The sequence below is a fragment of the Chroicocephalus ridibundus genome, chromosome 3, assembly GCF_963924245.1.
Source record: "Chroicocephalus ridibundus chromosome 3, bChrRid1.1, whole genome shotgun sequence".
In the NCBI taxonomy this organism is placed as follows: Eukaryota; Metazoa; Chordata; class Aves; order Charadriiformes; family Laridae; genus Chroicocephalus; species Chroicocephalus ridibundus.
Window position 1 is genome coordinate 101,308,169 of NC_086286.1, and position 23,790 is coordinate 101,331,958.

Sequence of the window (23,790 nt, forward strand, 5' to 3'; positions counted from 1 at the left end):
CGCCCTCCATCCCTCTCTGCACAGCCCTTCAAGTGGGGGGATGCTTGGCACGGCTCTGCGTCCCCAGCCTCCACGGTGCCACCACCCCCAGAGCAGGGTTGGGCCAGGGCCAGCCCCGGCCACTGCCAGCTCCCCCGACCCCACCTCCCGCAGAGCCAGGAGGTGGCACAGGGCTGAGAAAGCCCTCCTCACCACGGGCACCGAGGAAACGTCGCCACAGACAAGCCAGAGGAAAATTGCATCTATCTGGGGTCGTTTATTTGGATTTTTGTTTAAAAGGAATGTGAGGCAGATGGGGAGGGAATAAATCCAACGTGAGAAGCGAACTGGGATAACAAATAAGAAGACAATACTGAGTTCTGTTCTTCAGGCAGCACGTTAATATTCTTATCTAACAATATGTCCCTTTAGTGATAATACACTGGAAACAATTCAAAATCATATTAATATAAATAAGGGGTAGCTGTTACTAGAGCTCAGTTTAAATGACAAAGCTCTCTATTGACGTGAATTCATTAGTATCTTCCTCCCTGGATGTGTATATCTAATTTGCAACTAAATTATTTGGGGAGTTTAAGCTATACATGACCCTGACCCTGACGCTGCAGTACTTTTACCCCCAGAGAGCCAAGGGTGGGAGGGTTGAGGAGCAGGCTGTCTTCTGAACCATTGCCAAACACGGCGGTACAGCAACTTCAGCGCTTGATCAGGCAAAACTCCTTTAAAAGGCAACGGTCGTTTGCAGAGAGAGTAAAGAGGGGGAGATCAGAGCTCCGCTGTGCGGCACAGCCACGAAAAATTACACCATGTCTCCCTGGCCAAAGATGGAGAACGCCACTTACACAGACCACAGCAAAATTGGTCGAGTCACCTTCCATCCGTCACAACGTCTGCAGCTTCCTTCTCAGGGCGGGCAAGATGATGATAAATTCGGCGTGAGCGTACTACACTATGTCTTTTTCCTGAGCCGCAAATAAAGCTGCCTGCGGGATCAGCCTCCCCAGGAGCAAACGCCAAGGAGAAATCCAGGGAAAACAAAGGGAGCTGGTTAATTGAGTGGCGCCCACGTCCCTCAACAGAAATGATCCTACAGAATGGAGCGTGCAGTCCCAATCTGGCACTGTTTACAAACACAGTGCAACTGGCATCCCTTCAATAACACCGTAACAGGTGAGCACATGGGTGGGCTGGGGAGGAAATAGCATTTTTATGGACTGACAGATTGCCGTACTACATTACATTTAACATCCCATTAAAAACGGAGTGAGCCCTACCTTAAATATGGCACTGTGCAAAGGTTAGCAGTGCAACGGTCATTTTATCAAGGTTAAGGCTACCCTGTAAAGCTTTGCTGGAACAGTTATCAATGTTAAATAAATAAATACAAAACATATCTCTAAGCCAGCTTAGCTCTGCCAGGGGAACCCCTACAGTTGGTACAGATAGGCTTTTATCAGCTTGATCGGGCTGTTTGAGGAAATAGCGTAACAAAAGGGGCATCTGTATCCGCACCTTTACCGCGGGGCTCAGCAGACACGGAGGCCAGCACAGCTGCTGCAGCAGCCCCGCTCCCAGGGTGAATCACCCCCGACGCGAGCTGTATGATCACGCGTGTCCGGATGTACAGGTCCTGGCTCTCAAGCCACAGTTCCAGCCGTGGCCACAGCCTTTGACCAGTTCTGGGGCACCCGCCGCCCCCAGCAGCTCCTGACAGTGGTGACAGTCACCCCACTGCCCCCTGCCACCTCCCCCCACTCCTCTGCACTTCTGGCCTGCCCAAAATCAGATTGATAAAGTACAAAATGGATAAAAAGTTATTATGCGTGTAAAAGTTTGACACTTCAGCACTGATGATTTTGCAGGGATCTGAATTACATCTCTGCTAATCATGCATTTAGTTTTCCTCACTCTGACAATTTCATGACTGGCATTTCTCTGTCCCTGGTTTCTGCACTGAGCTGCCATCTCTAAAGCAACCAGTGCTCAAGTACTCATAGAATACCAAGTACTCATCAAATACCATAGAAAGTAACTGTTCTGTGTTGCCAAAAACAAGGTCTGAAAACAACCCCACGAAAGATTATATCACTTAAAGACCTTCAAGGGATATTGTGGAAAGAGCAGGCTGGATGGGGCTTTGAGCAGCTTGGTCTAGTGGGAGGTGTCCCTGCCCACGGCAGGGGGATGGGATCTAGATGATCTTTAAGGTCCCTTCCAACCCAAACCATTCTATGATTCTATGAATAGCCAGGTAAGTCTGGATGGGATGACCTTCCTGACTCGCAAAAATTTTTCACAGGTTTTGGGTATGGTTTTCTTTTTCCTTGCATCCTGTGAAAAGGGATTTGGGAAAAAAAAATAGTAGATAATATATTTCTCAAAAATATCTACTATACCAATACCATGTATCCCAAATGAGAAAGATGGGAGTTGAGTTAAATCCCCCCTGTGCCTCTTTCAGACTGGGAACTTCCCTTCGAAAACCCATTCCCTCTGAGAAACACATTTCATAAATAAGTCCAAAAAAAAAATTCATCAGGCACTTTAACTTACCTCTGACATAAAATTTCTACTCTGGACTATCAGACAAGGAGCAAAATGATAACAACTCACATTTAGGTTAGAAACACGTATATTTAAGATAATCTTTTGTTGAAAGCAGAGCCAGCCCTGAGTGCAGACAGCCCCGACCATTTCATCACCTGCCTGTCCTCACGCCTGTGCGAAGGGGGATATCCTAAACCTGCCTGTTCCCATCCCCCAAACAACAGCACAAGAATGAAGCTCTTAGGATTTCTTGAGTCTCAACCTCCCCTCCCATGTCACCTGTGCCTTCCCTGGAGTCAGGATCGGGCCGTTCCTCCCCAGACCAACAACGCTGGGGTCAGCTTCTGGTGCTGAGCGGCTCCGAGCCAGCTCTGCGGTTACGTTGGCTCAGTCTTAACTGACCAGGTGGAGCTCAAATCTCCCAAGGAGACTCACTGAAACAGTAATTAATGAGAAACTGGAGACATTTCTCCTACTTGTTACACCAGCAGCATGTGCACAGGCCCTGCATATGCTGAAAAGCGACGAGGAAACATCTGCAGAGTATTCACACATATGTCACTCCACCTTTTTAGACACCACAAGCTACCAGTGCTAGCAAAAGCTTTACAATCTCCCCAGGGTGCATAAATCTGAGGCCCTATATAACTCTCAGTATCCCTTAAATTCTGCTGTACGTGAGGACAGACCCAGCACAGTGTTTCTTTCATTGACTACATGTTACAGAGTGCCATAAGACTCCTTGGATGGAGCACAGTTGGGAATGCATTTTGGAGAAGCAAATATATTACCACTAATTATGACACTGGTCATGAACAAGGGCAGAGAATGCCAATGTTTGGATGACTAACAAAAACATATTTACTACACATGGACACCCTTGTTCAGTTATAGCCAGTTGTTTCCCAAGTACTTCTGAGCTTGGGGCTTTGATAGCGAATGGACGAATGGAGAGTGGGACTGGAAAATAGCCCACCACCTGGGAAGCTGCAGAATGCACTGATATTTCTTACAGGGGAGAGAAATGCTTTCTTGGCTTCTCCTTCAACAGAGCTAAATCTGGTGGGAGGAAACAGCAGAAGGACCCTGCCCCAGGTGTTGTGCTGTGCCGTGCAGCTCACCCTCCATCCACGGTCACGGTCGCTGTTGGTTTTTAGAAGCCTGCTCACTCTTGCAGAAATAGGCTGCTCCCATCAAAAAAAAAAAAAAAAAAACCAAAAAAAACCTCTAATGCATAGAACAGATGGAAAGCATGAAATTATGCATGGAAAAGTGATAGGAGGATAACCAAAAAGTGGCTTTCCGGTTATTAATTTCTTCCAAAGTCTGAAGAAAAGTTAACCTATAATATTCCTGCAGTCGCTTCACCCAGATCACACTCTTAAAATTCCTGGAAATTATAATTTTCAAAACAGCTTTTAAAGGCTACACGGGATTCCAGACTTTTTTTTAGTCATGAGACAGAATAATCAGCAGATCACAACAGAAAAGGCTAGAAGGAGCCAAAACCCACTGAAGTTGAAAGATACCTCCAAAAGCTCCAGTAGGATTTGGTCCAGCGTGTGCCTCATACTTTTACCGTCCTAAAGTCTGCTGGCAACGGCATAGTACAATTTCTCTTTTTTCATAGTGAGAGTCACATAAATTGATAAATGCTGCCTCATTTGATAGCCGGGTGCTTAGTCCCGGGCTCTAATAACACTCTGCAAACCGATGACTGATTAATTGACAGGCATTTTGGGGATATCTAGTGATGACTATCAACAACAAAGTGAAATGTCAGCAAGCGAGTGAAATATATTGCAAGGCTTACATGGATTATGAGTAGTTGTATTATCAAACAAGAGAACAAAGTCAAGGGATAAGCAAGTGTAGAATCAGAGCATCCAGCAGGAGAGTGATAATTAAGTCCAGGGAGATAATTTTATAAACGTAGATTTAACAGCTTTACTCAGTTTCTCATCTTTTCTTGTATAACCAGTAGGTTTATTCCGAGATCGTGTTAGTAATCAACTCGAGTCGAAGTGGCAACGTGAGTAGAAAAGGGGCTGCACAGAGGAATCGTTAGGTTGAAGAAAAGCAAAATTACAATTTCCCTGCTGCCTGCTAATGACTTAACGACCTCAAATGTGATCCATAGGGGGCTGGGAAAGGAAGCTGTCTTTTGAAATTCAAGCAGGAGTTTCGTATCTGTTATGCTAATTTCCAGACACTAATGTGACCAATTTTATATATAAACAACAATTTCATCTGTCATTTTTGGCTCAAGTTGCAATCCTTTTCAGTAAAAAAATACCAGCAAGCAAGTAATAATTTCCCTTAGGCTAGAATTGTGACCTTGGTGCCATCCAGAGAACAAGCCGTGTTAATCTCACAGCTGCAATGCCATGAAAACAAACACATCTGTTTATGAAGTCGCCTGTTCTTACGTACCCGTTACTGGGTGCATCATATGCACCATCTTACATTTATAATGTGGCTGGCCAGAAAAGAGAAAAATTTGCTTAACAAAATGGTTCATATTTCACCCCCGAGTTTTGCCCGTTGTAAAGATGAGCTGGAACAACTGTGCATGGCTTTGGGAAGGGACAGGAGAAAAACTCGGTGTTAAGATAATTGCTGGGGATATCCACTGTTAAATCACCGTTCCCCGAGATGCCTGGTTTCCCAGCAGTTCCCCAGCCATGACACTGTGCGATCAATATCCCCCTCTGCACATATAAATAAAATGAGTGGCTTCCAATTTGCAGCCTCTGGAGCAGCTTAAGGAGGACAAAGAGTGATTTTCATAGAATCATAGAATGGTTTGGGTTAGAAGAGACCTTAAAGATCATCTAGTTCCAACCCCCCTGCCATGGGCTGGGACACCTCCCACTAGACCAGGCTGCTCAAAGCCCCATCCAGCCTGGCCTTGAACACTTCCAGGGATGGGGCATCCACAGCTTCTCTGGGCAACCTGTTCCAGTGCCTCACCACCCTCACAGTAAAGAATTTCTTCCTAATATATAATCTAAATCTTCCTTTTTTCAGTTTAAAACTGTCACCCCTCATCCTATTGTTCCACTGCCTGATAAAGAGTCCCTCCCCATCTCTCCTGTAGGCCCCCTTTAGGTACTGGAAGGCCGCTATAAGGTCTCCCCAGAGTTGCCTCTTCTCCAGGCTGAATGACCCCAGCTCTCTCAGCCTGTCCTCATAGCAGAGGTGCTCCAGCCCATTTTAAGTTGTCTAAGAAAGGAGATTACAAAAGCAAGCTCCTACACTCCACATACGGTGGGTGTGGTGTTTTTTGATGTCCACAAACTGAAATTCTCTAAATGAAGTCTTAAACAGGCTAATGGGAGTGGTAATCACCAAAATCATGAGGCTTGACCTGTGGTTTCATAACACCAGCGCAAGTGCCACCGCCATCAAGGCTCTCAAGCTTTTTGCTGCACACACAAAGCCAGAACCTGAGGAGCCTTTCTAACAGGCACCTCCTTGAAACATTTGCCTAAAACTTTTCATTTCAACAGATTTGAGAACTTCCCTATATGAAAAACTTTCTAATCACCTGTAATAAACACACGCATACACAGTTTGCAAAGCACTTCAATCCTTGCATTTTGTAAGCTTAGAATCAACAATTCAACCAGAAAATTGAAAAAAGCTTCAGTATAGTGAGAGATTATAACCGAACTGTCATAAATTATTATGAGAAAAATACATATATTCTTTTTAAACATTGTAAAGTCTGATTTCACATTTAAGCAATTGTTTCATTGTAACAGCACTTAAATACCTATAATTACATGTTGGTTTCTATTGTTCAGAACATTTTATATGCACACGCAAGGCAAACACTCAGATATAAATCCCAGGCGGTGATTATTCTTAATAGTGCAATTATTTTCTCATCGTAATCGCTGGGGTACAATTCCTGTTAAACTATTCAGCATTCCTTGAGAAAGTTAAGTAAAAATCAATCTGACTTACTTTAAGGTAAGGGCTTCCCAGCTCTGCTCTCTCCCCCTTCTCTGCTCAAATAAATATAAACGTGTATTAGCCATGGGGAGAATCAATGAAATTATATTAAAGTTGCAATTCAGCCAAGTGTCTGCAAATCCAACTAATTATTTATATTTTGAGTCTTGTTGATGCTGTTGTTACTGAAAAGCTCAGCAGCCCATCTCTCCAACGTAAACAATATCTGAGGCTTTTACACCTCCATTTCATTAAATTGAAACATTTTGTGGCCTAGTTAAGTGGTTTACGTAGTTTCCTAATTATTTACTGGAAACTGTGAAAACAGGTTTGGTCTCCTGAAATGCCATTTATAAAGTAGCCCGTTTTCAATAGGTGCCAATAGCCCAGTACACGTGCTGTATAAAAAGATTTGGATGTTTGGACCTTATAAAATCGTAACTGACTGTTTACGGCCTGTAGAGCTTCTCTGAAGAGCGGGTCCCTACAGACCCCACACAGCTCGTCGCGCTCCAGGGAGCTGCGTCAAAGAACACCAAAAAACATCCTTCTCCCTTTCCAGGAGTAAGAAAGCAATTAGCCCAATGTTGTTAAACCCTGACAGGAATGAGGAAAGCCTGCCCGAAGACTGTAGGGCAATGAATTTCAACCCGTAATATGACAAACACTGTTGCAAATATTTCAAAATCGATTTGAATCCACAAGGATGAATTCGCCACAAAGACCTGCCCTCCCACGGTCGCTGAACACCCTGCGACATTTATCAGAGGAGTGCAGGTAGCGACCTCACTTCTGCTTGGCAGATTACATTCTGCCTCCACGAACTCACCTTTAAAATTTCAAATGGATTGCACATTATTCATTTCCTGTTTCAAAATGTCCGTTATTAGCAAAAATGACATTTCGGCAGAGAGAGAGAAACGATTTCAATGTAATCTGCAAATCAATTTGTAAGGATTTCAGCAAAGCAATTAGGGGAAATTCGGGACTACAAACACTGTGTAATGTGAGATTTCATCTTGACTGATAGACCTGTCAGGATTTCCATCCAAAAATACAGCTGCGTTTCCCTCCTCTCCACCCCACCCTTCCATGAGTTATATCTGAAAGTTTTGTTCTTCCCCGTATTTATTACTGGCGCCTTGGCACTTTATCCAATTTTAATCCATTTTAAACCTCCTGTTGTCCCACTGAGCAGAACAGATGCCAGGCAGGACTGGAGAAAAAGGACAAATTGATGCCATATCTACAGTGCTCAGGAACCACTAAAGAGAAATGCAAACCCAATTAAACCTCTAAAATGTACTGGGTGCTCGTTGGACAGGAGAAAGCAAGACTGACCGAAGCTGAGCTTGGGTACACCATGCGGTCTGCAAGATGACAACCAGTCTCAACATTTCCTAACAAAATAGGCAAAATGCAGGATCACAAGTTACAAGGTCTATCAGAAGGCTCCGGGGCGTCATTTTAGGAAGTTATATGTCTGCTTTTTTTTTTTTTTTTGAGCTTTTTTTCCCTCTCTTTCCCTCTAAATGCAGTGAATTCATAGCTGTGTTCCAGTTTCTTTTGAACTACGCACCAGAGACATCATAAATAACAACCTTGCTGCCATCTCATTAAGAACCAGAAATTTTCCAGCCATTAAGAAACTGAATTCCCTTCACATTTGCAGGTTGTGCTGTCTCACTGGCAGCTCTCTCTGTAAGGTTCCCTGACATCGCAAGCTTAGTGCAAATCAAATCAAAACCTTAATTCCTCCTCTGTCTTCTCCCCCAGTTCTTTTAGAAGTGTCACATCCACAACGCTCTATTTTTCACCTCATGTCTCAAGGGTCATCTCCAGTTCCTCCTTCCCTCTCTTTCCATGTCAGTCAAACCTGTTACCTGTTAAGATCTATTGTTTTTCTTTTCCTCCTTGGAGGCAGTCATGTCCCAGTTTGATTACTGCACTTTTCCTTCTGGGCCCCTTCTTCACTATATTTTTTTCTAGTCCATACAAAACCAGTCTTCCTTTCTGCCTTGCAAATCCCCTCAAACCTAACTGGTGGGCTAGTTTAGTTAGTTAAACTAAACTTAGTTTAAGTAATTAAATCTTTCGTATATATATATATAAAAAATGTCTTAGGAGAAGCTGGCATCCACACACCAATCCTAGCTCTTGTTGTGATCTGCTTGTCCTTGCGCCGTCTCGCTAGGGTGGGAAAGAAATTCATATTTAACCAACTTTCAGTGCTTTTGTGTTGGAAACATTAAAAACCAAACAGCTGAGCTGGTCAAAAGCAACCAGCTGGGACTCTCTTCTCTAAGCTTCAGACACCGTCATGCCGGCTGCGCTGGGAGGGAACACAAGCACGGATAAACAGAACCTTCAAAATAATTAGATACCCACAACACTACAAATAACGTAAATAGGGAGTGGGATGGAGCTGCTCATGACAGATTTTTTCATGGCTGGTCTGAACTGACTATTAGAACAAACAACAGAGCAGAAGAGTGAACTCAAGGCAAGAGCAGCCTGCACCACCCGTGCAGTCAGATGGAAGTTTTCGTTTCTTACTTTACGTACACCATGTTGCTGTCCTTCCACAAGGGCAGTACACGGCCCCTAGCAGACAAGCAGAGGATACGCCGTGATAGGGGAGTGGGAACCGTTCCGGGTGAGCTGCCAGAAAGTAAAACCAAATGGCAGGTGGAAATCCAGCATCCCGGAAATCCAAAACATTACAGAATTAGCAACTAGGATTGCCCCAGACATCCAGAACGTTTAGCATCAGGATGCTAAAGAAGCCACCTGGAGTATTTGTTATAATCCAAAGTTATTGCTCATAACTTTCCACATCCAGTACCTAGAAAGAGAACTTTTATCATTACTCATCGTCATTGCAGGCAAGCTTGGAGAATCCAGCTGAGACAATCCTCTCAATATACACTACACAAATTAGGAGATACAATCCACATGGTATAGACTGATATAAATGGGATAGAGCTGGGGTTAAGGAGGCTGAAGCAGGTAGGCAATTTGCCACAGATCACCAGAGAAAACCATGGCCACATCTCAAACTGAACATAAACTCTCCCAGGCTTTGCAGCATGGTCTTTGAGTGGCAAGAAAGGTAACGTTCAGTGGGGCAGAGCTAATGGCAGCGACAGGGTTGTGCCTGCTAAGCCAGCATGAATCTGGTAAGTTTATTAAGAAGGGAAAATGAATGCATTTCACTCACTCTTGTCCCAACATTTCCAGCATGTCCCCGCACCAGGGCTTCTCTGCCCACCGCTGGCACACAGGAGGTCATGGCTCCGTTAGTCACTTCCCGTTCCCCCACCTCGTAGGAAGGTGGTCTCATGGAATCATAGAATTGTCTAGGTTAGAAGGGACATTTAGGATCGAGTCCAATCATTGACCTAACACTGCCAACACCACCACTAAACCACGTCCCTAAGCACCATGTCTACACGTCTTTTAAATACCTCCAGGGATGGTGCCTCAACCACTTCCCTGGGCAGCCTGTTCCAATGCTTGACAACCCTTTCGGTGCAAAAATTTTTCCTAATATCTGATCTAAACCTCTCCTGCTGCAACTTGAGGCCATTTCCTCTTGTCCTATCGCCTGTTACTTGGGAGAAGAGACCGACCCCCACCTCCCTACAACCTCCTTTCAGGCAGTTGTAGAGAGCGATAAGGTCTCCCCTCAGCCTCCTTTTCTCCAGACTAAACAACCCCAGCTCCCTCAGCCGCTCCTCATAAGACTTGTTCTCCAGATCCCTCACCAGCTTCGTTGCCCTTCTCTGGACCTGCTCCAGCACCTCAATGTCTTTCTTTTAGTGAAGGGCCCAAAATTGGACACAGTACTTGAGGTGCAACCTCACTAGTGCTGAGTATTCTCTTCTCCCTTTGGACAGACCTGCAAGCAACGCTCCTTTATTTGTAATAATGTCAAGCTCTTCCTAAAATTTGTCACTTCAGAGGAAAAACAGGCATATGAAAAACATTGTAAAATTAGCAGCTTTCCCTACACAACCAAACCCATGATCTCCAGCAAGCAGAGGCCTTCATTTTTCGCTTGCTCCTGTTATGCAGAAAATATCATGTAATTCAAGTTTGGGAGGAAATAAGAGCAAAACACGGCTGCTTGCATCAGAAGCTGTCCCCTGCCCACCACCAACATGATGTGGGCAGTTGTGTAGCCCTGCCTTCATGCGTCCACCTCCCTCCGAGGTCAAGCTCATCAAGAAGAGGGCTGTGAGTTTTCTCAAAGCATCATAGGGACATGAAGAGATTAATGGATCAGGAAAAGCCAGTGTCAGCAGTGAAATCTGTTACTGCACCTGCATCATTTCAGAGCTTTTAGACAGCAAATTGTATTTGCACCCTTCCCCACAACTTCCCAGGGAGAACACACTATTTTAGAGGTCAATTGTGGATGCCCCATCCCTGGAAGTGTTCAAGGCCAGGCTGGATGGGGCTTTGAGCAGCCTGGTCTAGTGGGAGGTGTCCCTGCCCATGGCAGGGGGGTTGGAACTAGATGATCTTTAAGGTCCCTTCCAAACCAAACCATTCTACGACCAGAGAAGTGTAGATATAGGCTCAGACCAACAAAACTTCACTGTAAATGGATAGAGGGGTTTGCAATCAGGTCGAAATTCTGGAACTATTTGGCCTTAGGCTCACATCTGGCTTTAAACTCTGGCAGTTTCTCGTAAGCAGGCAAGACAACGTTTTTCTCGTCATATCTTAACGGTCTTCCCATCATCTCCCAGGCAAAACCCTATTCCACCTACCTCTGACGATATTCCACCTAGCTCTGATGGGATGTGAGCCCTCTTTACTTGGCAGGATTACCCACCTAGCCCCCATTTACCATGCCTCACCATGCAAGCTGAATGCTGTGCCTGCTTACACAGCCTGAAGACGTGACTCCACAGATTTTCATTATTCTCTTTGCAAGCCATTCTGTATCCTTTTGTAACGGAGGTAGGTGAAACTGTTTTCCCCCTCCAAGCCCCAGAGTATTTTAATTTTTTAAAAATTGAGTAAAACAAATTTAAAAAAATCATGTTTAGTGACTGCTTTTACCTATACTTATGCCTAAGTAGCAGATTAATGAGAAATTTGTATGTCAGAACACAGAAGTAGAAGGTTTTGCTCGCAATCTGTTGTGAAAAAGCATTTATTTCTGACTGTATTGAGCCACATCTGTGGCTCACCGTGCAACCTGACAGCTGCCACTAGTGGTGTGACCTCCTGAGCGATCCTCGTTAGTACAGCTTCTTACCCTATCATTTAAGAAAAAGAAATGTCTACAGAATAGCTCCCAAATGTGCGCCTCTGCCTACAACTAAAATTCAAGGGATGAGGCAAAAGACAGAACATCTGGCAGAGAATGGTATATTTTGTGTGCTCATCAGCGGTGAAGAGCAAATAAAACATGTTCTGGAAATAGAAAAATGACTTCTTCCAAATCAGGCGAGACGATAAGAATATACGCCTGCTCTGAAAAGGAAAAGCAAGTGACTGGCTGCATGCAAAGTCAAATTGCTCCAGTCAAAGGCAAGGTACCTCCCCAGGCTGGATGCTGCTCAGCAGGCAGAGGAAGCGCTCCCTCTGCCACAACGGCTGGGGGTCCTGGAGAAGGGAAACGCCTTCCCTCCAGGATAGACTTCGGGCGTTATTTAAGGGAGTAAGGCCAAAAAAATATTTTGCCTTTTTGACTTTCTTGTTGCGTAACTTTTTAGGCTCTTCGATGCTGTGTCCTTGAACTGAAAGCTCAGAAAGCAACTGCAGGAAACTGAATTTTTACTCTTCTCCAGTCTTTTGTCAGGAACAAAAGCATTTGCTTACTGAAATACCTGTGGAGAAACACAAAGCAACACTTCAATCACCCATTCCAAATCAGAAACACAAGGTAAAGACCAAACAACTGGGAGCCTGCTCAAGGATCATAAATTTCCTTATGAAACTCCATTCCTCTAAAAAGTTTCTGTTCCTGAAAGTACTATTAAAAAAATGAAAAAAATTAAATGGTCCCCCCTTTGAAGCAAACTCTGCAATGGCAGAAAGAAATTAATTAAAGTGACCAGAGTACTGTTTTGAGCGTGTTTTCAGTGGTCATGAAATGTATTGAACTTATTCAACTGACAGCTCTGAAAAGTAAAACCTTCTATTGCTAGGAAGAGCTGAACGGGAGACAGAAAATGCTTCTTGCTTAGCTCCAGGCATGTCTCTTTAACCCTAACATGTTCGGGGAACATACTTAGAGGGGAGAAGACAGTTCAGTCATCACGTCAGAAATTAATCAAGTATCCAAGCATCCATTTTGGATATCCAAGTATCCCAAAATCATTTGCCATAAATGATTAGGTTGCGTTTAAACTGTTAACAGGAACAGGAGTTTTCTCATTCTGTAGTCAACCAAATCTGCCAAGCAAAAGAAATTTCTGTCGCTTTGTTTGGCTGTATAATAAATTGCATATTACAATTTGTGAATAGTTACTTATGATTATAAAATAATAATTAAAATATGAAATAGACCAGTTTTATGGCATCAATCCAAAATCATTTGCTGCAGCACATAAGCTAGGGTATGAAAATTGCTGAAGCCAGAGTTTTGCTCCGGCTGTAAAATCACAAGACTAGAATACAAAACACAGCGTTCAAATACAAAGATGTTTATGAACCTTAAATACCTGTGTTTAGAGACTATGAGATCTGTGATGCTCAGAACAAGAGAAAGGGCTTACAAAGTATACACAATCTTATTCTTTGGTTGATTAGAAATTATAAACATAGTTTGTATTTGGAGCATTTCATCTCATCTTCAAGATCTCTCATAGAGGAGTATGGAGATAAAACATGGGGCTTGCTTTGGCTTTCACAACACGGAAATCAATCAAGTATCTATACACAGTCCAAAGGGACGATAAATCGTGTTTGTCACAGCTACAACCAATTTTCTGCAAACAAGAGATGTAACAATTTACAGAACCTCAGATGCCCTATATTTATCCTTTCTCTGAGAGCTAGAAGTGAAGACAGAATCCACCCCTCTTTTTTTTTTTTTTTTTTTAATGAGCATCTTTTTTAATAGATCTCTTTTTTTTTAGTGGTAGATTTCTTACTGCAGCTGAACCTTTTGCTTGAGGCAGAAGATGTTTGAAACATTTGAAACAGAGCACTCTGCGCTCCATGGAGTGACCTAGATTATACTTCATATAAATGAAGTTATTATATTAATCTCAACATTCATCACGAGGTATGACAAAGTTTAAAATGGCTTAGATTTGTTATGAAAAACAATATTATGAAAAATCCTTCCTATTATACGTGTTTAATTTACTACCTCCTTCTACATATATATTCTAGTTACAAGACATGTTTTCTTTGTTGGTAAATATTAGAACAATATGAGAGAATAAATTAGAAAAAAATGTGTGCTGCTGTTAACTCTTAGTTGCAGAATTAACTTGCTTCCACTGCATTGCCTAGATAATTCACTCATCTATATACCCTAATAAATATTCACGCAGGTCAGTCTCAAGCACAGATCCGTATGGGGCCGATGTTTCTGGAGCCGAGAAAACATGAGAGTCATTTTCCCTGCATCGTGTCCCGCCACCTTTGGTTACGCCCGGCCGAAATTACCCGGTACCCAATTAGAGCCCAGTTAGCTGGCAGCAGCCTTCGTTGCAGGTTCGAGGAGAGACGTGAACTCCTGCTTCTGTGTGCGTAGGGAGACTCATTAGCCGCATTGCAACAGTGACCGAGCAAGTCTCTGGAGCACCGGGACTGAAAACACGACTTGAAGGCTGAGCTAGAAATAAACCACATACAAAAAAGACCTAGGAAGAAGAAATACCAGAGGGGTAGAAGAACATCCATGCGCAGGAATATTGAACACAGGAGGACTCTCCAGTTTAGGAAAGCAATAACTGAAGAAGGACAGCTAGGACCTGGTATATTGAGAAGGTGAAAACAACAGTTAGTTGCTGTTTCTCATCATACAACATAATGATACGATCAGGCATCGAGCTTAAAATAACAGAAAGGAAGTGGTTTTTTTCCCATAATACATAATCACATCATGGGAACTACTGTTACACAAGCAAGTGAAGGTGAAAAACATAAATTACTTCAAAAACTGTTTTAAAAATTCATGGACTGCCCAGAGAAGGATCATTGCCCGCTTGTTCTCTTCCTTTTCCTGAGCATCCGGCCAGTTACAGCTGCCAGGGATGAGATATGGACTAGGAAGCTACAGGACTCACTCACTCAGCTTCATTAGGTAGAAAGCACTCATCTCAATTCAAAATGCCTAGGGAGCTCAAAGCAGCAGCAATAACAATGAGAATTTAAGATTTGCCTATCAGAACAAATAATATACTGAATAGGCAATAAGTATGTATCAAGCTTGTTATTGCCGTTCTATGCTCTGAGAATTAGAGCTGGGATTGAGACATGGCAAACAGCTCCAGTATTTCTCACCTGAATTACAGAGCTTCTTTCAAACAGAAGGTCTTTCAAAACAGAAGGAATCATCATTAGTTTGCGTGCCTAATATTTAGTTATTTTTATTTGGATTGAAACAAGCAAAGAAATCCAGGCTCCAGATGCCCTTGTGATGCCCATAAATGCAATTTAGTGCACCGAAACCCAATACATTGAAATAATCTTTATAAATAATTATGAACTGACACTTAAGAGCTAACATAGCTGAAATGACAAATTAGGAATGTCATCTCATGATATGCGTTAGCCCAGTGTCACTCGAAGCCAATGTATTTTTACTCATATCAAATTAGAATTGCCAGCTACTGTGGATGTTTTTCCCTGAACAAGGCAGAGCTGAGAGTTCTGCAAAGAGAAACATGACGCTAAAGCATTTCTTTTGGAGTAATGCACAAGCCATCCGCGTGTGCCAGTAATGTTGGATATGGCAGAAGGGCTGCTGTATGTCAAAATCCTTACATGACAGAAGCTTATCTTTGGGAAACAAAAACATAAAGGCTAATAAAAAGGTCTTTCATAAGCTGGCAAAAAGATGACAAGGGTGACTGCAGGAGACTTGGACGACAACAAAAGAAATAACCGTGCTGTTCTTCAGAAGTCCCAGGGACTGGGGTAGAGCTTTCTGGACTCTTGAGAAGAGCAACACGACGAATTAGAGGTCTTGTCAGACACCAAAGCATCCTTCTCATGTAGGTGTATGTGAAACAGAAATGCAGTACATGGAGCAGTAGGTATGGAATGATCCTTTGGGGGAAAAAAAAAAATAAAATAATTCTCACCTGGTTCTACTTTTTGTTCCATCAGTGGTCAATATTTGCTGCTGGCTCTGCCTCCTTCTCAGCTAATCATCTTAAACGCCTCCTTTCTCCTTTCTTCAGGCAGGCCTCACCGAATCTGCCTTGGTTTTGCAGATGCAGAAACGTTCGTGCAGCTTTCCCAGGCAGTGGGTTTTGAACTGCTGTCACTCGTGGGCTTCTAATTCAACATAAGGAGTGACCGGATCAGCAACAGGGACAACAGTTACTCTCCTTTAGCCACGGCTCGGACATTGCTAATTGAAATCAAGTCTATGAAATGATACCATGCCCGACAGACCCAAGCTGTTGGATCTATTTTCATTTACGTGCATCAGTGAAACCTTAAAATGAATGTCCTTAAGGTTGTTATCACCAGCTGGAAAGGTGCAAACAGTTTGCATTTCAGCCCACTCGCCTGCAGCCCACTCACCTGCCTAAAACCCAGAAGCATCCAGCTGGTTTCAAGGAACAGCCGGGATTCCCCTGCCTTTTGTTATGGCTGCAATGGCACATCATCAACGCAAAAGGAAGAGCCAGCAAGTGAGGGCCCCTATTCAAACAGGAGCTTCTGCATCGTCAAAGATCCTGAAAAGTTTGTGGACAGCAAGAGAACTCAGACAGTAAGGGAGGCACAGACCAGCTCAGGGTTATTTAGCATGTAATTTGATTTCATGTGTTTTCCTGCTTTGTATTCATTGATTTCAAATCCTTCCCCAGTGCCCATTTCTGCCACAATAGCGATGGTAAATTGCCAGCTCATATTGGATAGGCAAGTGGCCAGCTGAGACTACGGACATAATTAACGTGTCTATTTTAACATACACCCCCCAAACCTTCAATTTATACAACAACATATCTATGTAAGAACACCTTCTGGTCACAGTCCTTTCCTTTTTTTTTTTTTTTTATCATCTGCCCCTCATATTTGTTACATTCACTCATCACAACATCTCATAATTTAAAATTGTAAGCTGCTGAGGGGAAAAAGCCCACATTCTGTCTTGCTCTATTCTTGTGCAATGAGACCATGAACAATGAGACCCTGCCACAATAGCTCCTCTGGAAATTATTACACAAAATAATATTGTTATAACCTTCCAACCATTTCCTTATCATTTCGAAGTTTTGGGTTTTTTGCCGGGACTTTTTAAGCTGAGCTATGGCCGCTCCTGTCTGATTTGCATTCAGACGTGAATAAGATGCCAAGCGCTGCACCTCTGTACACTTTGCACCGTGTGCTCCTTACAGCCTGCATCTTCCATCAAGAAAAGCGTGCTGTAGCAGCAGCAGATTGAATGAATCGGGACAGTTTTTGTCCTTCAGGGAAAGACGCCTTGTTTTTGTCATGCTCCCAGTCTGTCGATGCTCCAAAGTTAGCATCATACGGCATCTCAGTATAGCGGTGATCAGAAATGGAGATTGTGTTCTTCTTTGGGGAAAAACAATCTTTGATGCAACATCTATGGATCAAAATGTTGCAACTCTGGTGAGCAGTTGTCATTTAATCAACCTTCAGCTTCTCGCAGACCAATGAAGGAAGCAGATGGGTCTCCACATGTTCCTGGTGCATATTTTCCCTCTTCCCGATTCCCTGAAGACAGAACATGCAAAATGAGACAATGACAACATGAAGTTCATATGAATGTTTCCACTCAGCCAAACCTATCTTTAAGAGCAAACCTGACATCAAAAACCCGTCCAGGGAGTGTTTTCCACTGAAACCCTGCTCAGAGAGAACACGCACAAATGGAAAGTCCTGCTGCCTGCCAAGGAAAAAAGCTTTTGGGGTTGAATCACCCCTCCATTAGTAGCTGTGAATAGCCTGTAATCATGAATGCTATGCCCTGAAACGATCACTTTGTACTATTTTGATTATGGCCAATGATATTTTTAATATTTTTTTTTTAAGCTAAACAACCAGGTTTAACGTCACAATTCTTTTGATAGTGTGATTCTGGGCATTAATAGAATTGAAAATCTGTACAGGAATTTTTTTTTTTTTTTTTTTTTTTTGAGATATTTGTCTTCTAATAAACTTGAGCTATAAACGAAGTCGCTCAGACGTCACCCACAAGACCTCTTGTTTTTCTAGGGCTCTGATGGCTCTTTCTGATGCATGCAGCCGACAGCCCTCTTTCTTAGCTCACTACTCCGCAACAGTTCACCCATGCAGAAAATAAACATATTGATGCTTTTATCCCTCCCTTCCCTCTTCCAAAGCCATTCTGTGACCCCAAGGACCAGGCTGGGCTCCTTTCAGTGCTGCCAACTGCTCTGAATGGTGACCAACAGCAGAAGCGACTGCCAACAGAAACCTCACGTTCCTTTCTTCGCCCTTGGGAAGTTAAGATTTTACCACTCACTTACAAACATCCCACAGAGGCTGGTCTGGAAGTATATGTTGATTAGACTTCAGTCTTCACCTGGCAGAACAAACAGATTCAGAGTAACCCAAGGCTTTAATCGTTTTCCCTCTGCAGGCACAATCTGGCTGTAGAGCTAATTCATGCGGTAGATTCTGCTCAGTGAAGCACTGCAAATTACTCACACAAGCAAAAAACCGCTTCCAGAGAGTAGATTCAGGTTAAGCATCATTCAAGGGTTTGCATGCAAGGCTCTCACCACACTGAACCACAAAGACATTAACACCACGATACATTGAAAAGATACACCAAAGGCATTTATTTATTTAGAGAAGAGACAATTTTTCATTCCCAAAACAATCATTCAGCGACAGTTGAAAATTAAAACTCTTCAAAAGCACCCCAGAATAGCACGTGGTGGTGATGTCTGTTTAAATATTAAATTACATTTAATATTTAATTAAAATATTTAGACATCCAGAATTGAAGGGAATGCCAACAACCTTCAACTTACTGGTAGAGAGGAAGTAAGATACTTCTAGTATATTCCTACCATTTAATTTTAGTTCAAACAATTAAAAACATTAGTCCCAATCAACTTATCTCCTTGTGCAGCTATACACTGAGAATTCCACTTCATGCAAGATCTCTGAGCTTTCTAAGCAGCTGGTCAAGGTACCCTGCACAGTCCTCCTGCCTGGCAGAGCGGAATTCATAACCCTCATCTGAAAGAAGTCACAAAGAACAAAGACTTTAGGCTGCTACTATGAATCGCAGCTCTGTGAAAACATCAGTTGGTGCCAATTGCAGTATAAATCTTGCTCAGTAAAGTAGAAAAGGTCTATTCACTTCTGTATAATGTCAGCTTAACAATGTCTGACAAAAATGGTCTTTCCTAAAGCTTGGGATGCACTCATTTAGACGTCTTCTTCCAGGTTTATGGACAACATCAGGTCTTAGCAATTAAATGTTCTTTGTAGTTACGATGATTAAGAAGGTGACAACTGAACAAATAACACTATATATAAGGGTACTGCTTTCTTTTCTGTTTTAAGATATTGTTCTTGCAGGCTACAGAAACACTCCTCAGGTAATTTTTGTTAGAGAAAATGGTTCTTGCACCCATCCTCAATGAGGAAGAATAGTGACTTGGACAGGTTTAGGTCTACTAACATGAAGGGAATAAAAGTAACTTATTGGGAACAAACTTCATCGCTGGCAGTAAGCTCCAACTGACTTTAAGAAATTTTAATAAGAGACTATCATTACAAAATGCAGCATTTTCCCAAACAGTTTAAATGTGATTAAAAGCATTTTAAAAAAATTCCTTTTTTTTTTTTTTTTAACGTTACCCAGAAATACTGGATCGCTACAGCTGAAGAGTGGAAGTAAAATTTCTGACACAGCACTAAATTCTAATAAGGAGAAAGGATTTCTGGAGTTTGTTACATGTTGAAAAATTAGATCAAGTAGTAACTAGCCTTTAGAGAAACTAGATCCGAACTGAGAACCGAGAGTGTTGGTGGCTGGGATTACTGCAGAGATTTGAGCAGCTTTCCTGGAGAAATGGGCTTAGTGTGTTTCAAATTCTACACAACAGAAAATGTAATAAGTATTGAACCTACCATGTAATGAAATCATCATGTGGGAAGAACATTGCTTGCAAAAATAGGCAAGGTCTGTTACCACTACAGCTATTGTTTTTTCAGACATAAAAACCATTTATCAAAAGCACTTTAGCAGAAGCAGTTTTACAGCTGTCTTACATACTTAAGTAGTGTTGGACAGGTGAACTTCTTTAAAATAATTTTCAGCTACCTACAGGAAACAAGTGGCTCCTCTCTCCTCTGCCATCAAACTTGATACACCTTAAACATCAGATAAAACAAAATGCAGGCCTTTCAAATCCCCAGGAGAATACCCTAACGGTGTGATATAAAATACCAGCTCTACTGAAGAGCTGCCACCCACCACACAGTGGCTGCTGCTCAACTGAATGCCATTCATGTGTTAGGTGACTTGAGCTTTAGAGGAATGGATGGGATCTAGGTGACCCAAACCTGCATTCAGACAGCTGTTTAGCTCAGCGGGACACAGGAGGCTCCAGCCACGCTCAGACATTGAGGAAACTTTAAAACTGAAAAGGAACATACACTTATGTCAAGCACCAAAACCATCTGTCTAAATTTAGTGTCAAGGTACACAAATAGGAAGCTGATTTCCCTCAGCTCCTCATAGAATCATAGAATCTTCATGGTTGGAAAGGACCTTTGAGATCATCGAGTCCAACCAAACAACCTGCAATCTCTGCCACTAGAGCATGCCCTGAGGTGCCACATCTCGACGTTTCTTAAATACCTCTAGGGATGGTGACTCAACCACCTCCCTGGGCAGGCTGTTCCAGTGCCTGACCACTCTTTCAGCAAAGTAATTCTTCCTAATATCTAATCTAAACCTCCCCTGCCGCAACTTCAGACCATTTCCTCTGGTCCTGTCCTTATTCACCTGGGAGAAGAGGCCAACACCCACCTCTCTCCAACCTCCTTTCAGGCAGTTGTAGAGGGCAATGAGGTCTCCCCTCAGCCTCCTCTTCTCCAAGCTAAACATGCCCAGCTCCCTCAGCCTCTCCTCATATGACCTGGTCTCCAGACCCCTCACCAGCCTGGTAGCTCTCCTCTGGACACGCTCCAGCACTTCAATGTCCCTCTTGTACAGAGGGGCCCAGAACTGAACACAGCACTCGAGGTGAGGCCTCACCAGTGCCGAGTACAGAGGCACCATCACTTCCCTGCTCCTGCTGGCCACTCTAGTCCTGATACAAGCCAGAATGCTGTTGGCCGCCTTGGCCACCTGGGCACAATGCTGGCTCATGTTAAGCTGGCTGTCCACCAGCACCCCCAGGTCCTTTTCTGCTGGGCAGCTTTCCAGCCACTCTTCCCCAAGCCTGTAGCGTTGCTTGGGGTTGTTGTGACCGAAATGCAGGACCCGGCCCTTGGCCTTGTTAAACCTCATACAGTTGGCCTTGGCCCATCGATCCAGCCTGCCCAGGTCCCTCTGTAGAGCCTTCCTACCCTCAAGCAGATCAACACTCCCACCTAGTTTGGTGTCGTCTGCAAACTTAGTGAGGGTGCACTCAATCCCCTCATCCAGATCATCGATAAAGATATTAAACAAAACTGGCCCCAAAACTGAGCCCTGAGGGACACCACTGGTGACCGGCCGCCAAGAGGATTTCACCCCATTAATCACAACTCTCTGGGCATGGCCAACCAGCCAGTTTTTAACCCAGCGAAGAGCACACTTGTCTATGCCATGATTCGCCAGCTTCTCCAGGAGAATGCTGTGGGGGACGGTGTCAAAGGCCTTACCAAAGTCCAGACAGACAACGTCCACAGCCTTCCCCACGTCCAGAAGGGGGGTCACATGGTCATAGAAAGAGATCATGTTGGTTAAGCAGGAAAGGGACAGACAGACTCCTCCAGAGGGCAATTTTGATCCTAAGAGCTCCTACTTAATTACCACCCAAATACAGGTAAAAATAAAATACCACAAACTTTTGCTTTGCAATTTATTTATTAAGAAGAAACATATAAAAGTGACCACAAAATGGGATAAAAATATTTAAACATTTTGAAGGAAAACAAGTAAGGTAAGTTAAACAAAAATTACCTCACAATTGGGAAGGAACTTTCAACATGTCATATAAAACAGTATCCTAAAGCAGCGAGAATAAGTATTGGATGCAATTACAGCCTCAGTATCTATCTTTCTTTTCTTCAGCCCTATTCAAAGCACTAAACGCCTGCGTCTTCCAGGTAGTAAAGTGCATATTTCTTACAATAGGGACAAATTCAGCTAACGAAGGGAAAGAAACAGAAAAAACAACAAAAACAAAAAAAACCCAAAAGAACCAACCAAAACCCACAAACAGCTGCTTAGTCTTCAGTGAAGTATGCCTCCAGTCCCTCCAGTTCTGCATCAGCTGTTGTATTTGAAGAGGTGGGAGTAGAACTTGAATTCATGCTTTCCTGACTATTACTTTTTTGTTGAGAGTTTCCTGAATTACTCAGTTCCTTCTTCAGTTCTCTACCACCACTTAATAGCCTTTGACTCTCTGCAAAATACTGATTAGGATGATTCAAAGAAAACCCAATGTCATCAACCTGCACAGAAAAGGAAAGGAACAGCGAGTTATTACATTTATTTCAAAAAACAGAATTTTTCACATTAAAGAACAAATTAATTAGCAATTTAGTAAGTTCCAGTTTTGCTGAAGAAAAAGGCATCGGTTTGTAAATGCTGTCCTAGTAAATATAAGCATGACACAGATTTACTTTCATCACAAAATTTCTTCCTTCATGTTAGAAATAAAATGACTGCTTTGGCATATTCAAACAATATTTCACACTGTCTTTGCTGTAGTAAAGAAAAAAACCACCCCAAAACACATAAAACAACATAAGTAAAATGTCATACCTTTACAAATGTAGGACGATTGAACCTACACCTTAAAACAGGATTTCCCTACACAAAAGAGGGATGGAGACAAGTCTAGAGCGTAAATGGCAGTAGAGAATACTACTAAAAGTTGTTAACAACTGCACAATATAAATCTAGATCTTAAGCATCAGTGTGAAACTGTGAATGGAAATGGGTAGCTTCACCTCTTTCCTTGTTTTTTTCAGTAGCCACAAATGCAACACTCACAAGGCAGCAGGCTAAGACAGAAGCACAATATATCAAGCTTATCTCTGCTCCATCAGTGCCAACTGCAGCATCCTGACACTAGATGCACAACCAATACCAAATAATGTTTAGTCTTCAGTGGAAAACAACACAGAAAACTAGCATAAAGGTACAGCATATTTTTATTGCTCCATTCTACTAAGCAGGCACATTCTTTTAGCTCTGTAATTATTTGATAAATGAACTTTCAATTGATGCTTATCAAATATTTCAAATCAACAAAGCTTTTCGTTTCAAAAGGAAGCTGTTTTGACATATTCACCACAAATCTCAGTTATAACCTTTCTATCTCTTTTGGGGGACTCAGAAGTTGGAAATGCTTACTTTAAAAGGTGCTTCCACCTCATATTCAGGCAATCTGCACCTTATATCTGCCTGTCAGATAATGTGAATACCAGGAACATTTTGAGAAAAATATTGTTCTTTCATAACATCGGAAAATTTCCCAAACCTGGCATACAATAAACCAAGGAAGACGAAGAGCCTTACACTGGTAATTTTCTGCTCCCGCTATCTTCCCTTTTTCCCAGAGAGGTGGGGCCAATTCAAGCATAACAGGCAACTTTGCACACACGCAGTGTTTCATGAGGACGTATACCGTGGCTGATTTAATATGCCAAAACCCATCAGTTTAAATTTCATTCATTTGTGAAAAATCATAAAGCAGAGAATCAATGTGCATTTTAAAGGGAACCCTGATCCAATGCATTACCACCGCCTAGCTTAGCTCCATCAGAAAACGGCGACACCTATAACAAAATCTAATTCAGTCTAATTCAGACACGAAGACGACATTAGCAACTGTAGTATGCGACACTGCTTGCAAAATCTAAAAAAATAAGTGAAAACAAGTAACAAATACCGCAACATTCATG

At 42.6% G+C, this 23,790-nt stretch overlaps 1 protein-coding gene across 2 annotated transcripts in view; it reads right to left on the bottom strand.

The window, feature by feature from the left end:
* Window positions 1-21,383: 21,383 nt before the first annotated feature.
* PRIM2 (DNA primase subunit 2) overlaps window positions 21,384-23,790 on the bottom strand; it is a 117,876-nt gene continuing 115,469 nt past the window's right edge. For both annotated transcript variants that reach the window (XM_063330277.1, XM_063330278.1), the window contains exon 14: window positions 21,384-22,332. In XM_063330277.1, the coding sequence (XP_063186347.1) occupies window positions 22,105-22,332 (228 nt within the window). In that variant the 3' untranslated portion in view covers window positions 21,384-22,104. The remainder of the gene's footprint in view (window positions 22,333-23,790) is intronic.